At 44.7% G+C, this 4,344-nt stretch overlaps 1 protein-coding gene across 3 annotated transcripts; it reads left to right on the forward strand.

Moving 5' to 3' along the window:
- Positions 1-300: 300 nt before the first annotated feature.
- Positions 301-2,500, forward strand: LOC117352347 (nitric oxide synthase-interacting protein-like). Of its 3 annotated transcripts, XR_004537665.1 has the most exons (4): positions 310-557; positions 1,398-1,539; positions 1,882-2,026; positions 2,433-2,500. XR_004537665.1 is itself a non-coding variant. In XM_033928778.1 (3 exons), the coding sequence occupies exons 1-3, from the start codon at positions 381-383 to the stop codon at positions 2,435-2,437; spliced, it is 324 nt and encodes a 107-aa protein (XP_033784669.1). In that variant the 5' UTR covers positions 301-380; the 3' UTR covers positions 2,438-2,489. The 3 variants fall into 3 exon arrangements, 2 of the variants coding, with proteins under 2 accessions (XP_033784669.1, XP_033784668.1); XM_033928778.1 differs by lacking the exon at positions 1,882-2,026 and having other exon boundaries at positions 301-557; positions 2,433-2,489; XM_033928777.1 differs by lacking the exon at positions 2,433-2,500 and having other exon boundaries at positions 1,882-2,090.
- Positions 2,501-4,344: the final 1,844 nt, after the last annotated feature.

The following is a 4,344-nucleotide window of genomic DNA, read 5'->3' on the forward strand; positions in this document are numbered from 1 at the left end:
CTTATATTTATCCATTTCTTTGTTCAAATCCTAGTAGTTGACACAAAATAGACTTGAACCTCCAACTTCTTCTTTTGGAGTAGTATCAGTCCTACTCCTTAGGTGAAGCTCGAACCCTGAGCCTCCGGTTGCTAACCCAGCACACAACCCTTGAGCCAACCAGGTTTTCACGGCAGAAATTTTTCGGAACTTATATTTATCCTTTTCTGGGATCAAATCCTAGTAGTTGTCCAACAAACATCAAAATAGAGTCTAATGTTGGCATAGTACCAGAGGGATGATCCAGTGGTGACTGTGAGTACTGCACGTTAGAAACAATTATTCAGGTTCAAGTGGATGATAGAAGTGAATGCATGTGAGGCCTCTGGCAGGTGTTTCAAATGGACCATCAAGTAGACTTATCTCCTGTTTTGTTAGGCTTGTGTGATGGTGGTGTGATGACTGGTGGAACATTCTCTTATCTTCCTTTCCTTAGCCCTGACGGTTACATCTATGACAAGGAAGCAATCCTGGAATACATTTTGCACCAGAAGAAGGAGATTACCCTGCAGCTGAAGGTACGTTGGCCATGGTTGATTTTCCTAGAGGGCAAAATTAGTGGCGTGTTATTAGACAAGCTGTGAGGACTCTTGCCGATGTGAATGCTGAGAACTAGAAAGAGAAAGTTTGGCTGTGTGAGGGATCGCTATTGAAAAGCACCGATGCAGTTGGCTGGGGTAGGGGAGAGTTTAGGTTTTACCCACATAAGGCATGAACACATGAATGAGCTTTCAGTGGGGGTATTCTCATACCTGCTTGAAACCTGCCGCATCTCTGGGAGGATCATAAGCGAGGGCTCAGAGTCACAATTTCAGAAATCCCATCGCTATTGTAAAGTCCTCTTACTTGTGATGTCCTGTCCTGTCTGTCTGTCCAAATTAGATTGTCAGCTCTTCTGAGCAGGGGCTGTCTATTGAATGTTAAATGTACAGCGCTGCATACGCCTTTCAGCGCTATAGAAATGATAAATAGTAGTGTTCACGATAAGCCTCAAGACCTCGGTAGTGGCGCGTTTCACGTGAAGACTTTCGCCTCACAATTTGCTTGTATTGTCATTGGTCATGGAGAGAGTGTTTCAGGTCACAAATACCCCGATGTAACTTTAATATTTGAAAAACATTTATATGAGGAATAAAGTACATCGGGGCATTTGTGACCTGAAACACTCTCTCCATACAAGCAAATTGTGAGGCGAGAGTCTTCACGTGAAACAAGTCCCTGCCAAGGTTTATTATAGGTCTGAGGACTTTATAACAGCACTGGCATCTCTGTGAGGAGACGGATGAGTTTGGGTGCTTGAGGGGGAAGGTGTCCTGGGTTACTTTTTTTCCTTCTCCTTGCCATTTCTGGCTGTGCAGGCATATGAAAAGCAGAGGAGCGAGCTGAAGACGGAGCAAGAGGAGCTGAGCAAAGCAGCCAAAGAGTCGCAAGTGAAAGGCTTTCTGGAGAAAGAAATGTCCATTGTCCTCAAACCTCTGAACCCTTTGACCGCATTGCCAGGTACTGTGACTTAGAAAATTCAGACTATATCTTTCATGCTTGAAGCTGGCTTCGTATGCTGTCCAACATCCCGAGGGGTATCCCATATTTGTACACATGTAAACATGGGCAAATTGGCTATGTGAAAATACACCCACTCATATAGTGTGCAGGGGGTGTACGCGGTACGAAAAAAACGTACGCATTCCATGCAAGAAAATATGCTACTTGGGCGCAAAAGCGTGGGCATCCTTCCTTGTATTCGATGTGGCAATGAATCCCCTGACTGAACAGAGCTTGATGTACCGAACTTAATTCTGCTTCTTTGATTATTTTAACTCGTAGTTCCTCTTTATTTTCCAGATTGAAAATGGCCAGTGCAAAAGTCTGCTTTAGTCAGCGAAGAGCCTGTCAATTCTTGCTTTTTTGGGAGTTATATTGTATGGCAGCAGTGTGTGTGTTTGTGTACTCTTTAGCTCACACCTTTTCAATAGTCGCTCAAAACAAGGTAACATAGTAAATGACGGCAGATAGAGACCCAAATGGTCCTTTTGCTTAGATATTTCTTGGCCAGAAACCCAGAGCTCTGCCTGGTAGTGTGCTTAACCGTGCAAGTCTGCCCTGCACTGACCTTAGTTCTTCAATATATACCATTATTTTCTGATTAGAGATCCTCTGCTTCTTTGAACTCTGTCACCGTTTTCCTCTCCACCACCTCCCTCGGGAGCGCATTCCATGCATCAATTAAAGATGAATTTCCTACCATTATTCTTGAGTCTACCACCCCTCAACCTCAAATTATGTCCTCTGGTTTTACCATTTTCCTTTCTCTGGAAAAGATTTTGTTCTACGTTAATACCTTTCAAGTATTTGAACGTCTGAATCATATCTCCCCTGTCCCTCCTTTCCCCTAGGGTAAACATATTCAGGACTTCCAGTCTCTCCTCATACGTCTTTTGCCGCAAACCTCCTACCATTCTCTGGACCGCTTCAAGTCTTCTTATGTCCTTTGCCAGATACAGTCTCCACAATTGAACACAATACTCCAAGTGTGGCCTCACCAACAACCCGTCCAAGGGCATCAACACCTTCTTCTGCAACAGAGTAGACACGCCGGATGGTGTGAAGGACCTGGCGAAGCTTGAAGAATGGTTTGAAATTTGGCAGCTAAAATTTAATGCTAAGAAATGCAAGGTCATGCATTTGGGCTGCAAAAAACAGAGGGAACGGTACAGTTTATTGGGGAAAGAACTTATGCGCACGACGGAAGAGGGGGATTTGGGCGTGATTGTATGTGATAATGTTAAGGTGGCCAAACAGGTTGAAAAGGTGACGGCGAAAGCTAGAAGGTTGTTAGGCTGCATAGGGAGAGGCACGGCCAGTAGGAAAAAAGGGGGTATTGATGCCTTTGAATAAGGCTGTTTTGAGATCTCATTTAGAATATTGTGTACCATTCTGGAGGCCGCACCTTCAAATAGATGTAAAAAGTATTGAGTCGGTCCAGAGGAAGGCTACTAAAATGGTATGTGGTCTTCGTGATAAGGCGTATGGGGACAGACAATCTGTATACTTTGGAGGAAAGGCGGGAGAGGGGACATATGATAGAAATGTTTAAATACCTATGTAATATAAATGTGCATGAGTCGAGTCTCTTTCATTTGAAAGGAAACTCTGCAATGAGAGGGCATAGGATGAAGTTAAGAGGTGATAGGCTCTGGAGTAATCTAAGGAAATACTTTTTTACAGAAAGGGTGGTAGATATATGGAACAGTCTCCCAGAAGAGGTGGCGGAGACAGAGACTGTGTCTTAATTCAAAAGGGCCTGGGATAGGCACGTGGGATCTCTCAGAGAGAGAAAGCGATAATGCATAATGCGGATGGGCAGACTAGATGGGCCATTTGGCCTTTATCTGGCATCATGTTTTTATGTTAATTATCCTGGAACCACAACCTTCAGAATTTTCGATATATTTATTATTATGATTATGCCAGTTCATTCATCTGCCACTCTTGAGGAGGGCAGTGGATAGGAAATGAGGCACTTATACGCCCCTTTTCCACCCCAAATATTCTGTGACATGCTTCTTCTCAGGAGGCACCAGCCCGAGGTCTTGTGCCTGGATAAGCTCCCTGTTAGCACTGCGAACAGAAACGGGTCAAGTGTAATGGAAATACACAGAAAAACACCTCAGCGGGTCAGGATTGGCCCATCAGAGTTCCCAATATCGATTCATCTTTTATTTTTGAAATCCATTTAATCATGGAAATACCCTCTCTTAAAATACGTAACAGCATGATGTTCTTCCGAGGAACTGATACTCTTCTCCAAACTCCAGGAGCGTCGGGTGCACATTCCCATCCCTTCTGCTTAGGCTCCCACCGCCCTGAAGACCTGGTGCTACTGCTGTCCAGCCCAGGGAAGCTTTTAGCCTCATTAGCTAAGAGACGGTGATGTCCTGTATGACCCAGTTCAAATGCAGTGGAAACACAGGAATATTCAAAGTCTCCATCCCTCTCTGGATTAGTTAACGAATGGATCCAGTCCACCTTTTATCCCCACTGAATGCCATGCTGATTGCCTCAAGACAAAGCAGTGGACAATTAGAACAAGTCTCTGCACGCAGTGGGATAAAATTCAGGAGTGAATCAGTTTGGTCGACCTGGGATGGAGCAGCAAATCCACGGTCATTTGAGACTCGCTAGACCAGCCCTCAGGATGGCTACTGAAGCAGCCTGTGCTGTGTAGAAGCTGTGGAGCAGGGGTCTCCAAAGTCCCTCCTCGAGCGCCGAAATCCAGTCAGGTTTTCGGGATTTCCCCAATGAATA

The sequence above is a fragment of the Geotrypetes seraphini genome, chromosome 19 (assembly GCF_902459505.1).
Source record: "Geotrypetes seraphini chromosome 19, aGeoSer1.1, whole genome shotgun sequence".
NCBI classification, from domain to species: Eukaryota; Metazoa; Chordata; class Amphibia; order Gymnophiona; family Dermophiidae; genus Geotrypetes; species Geotrypetes seraphini.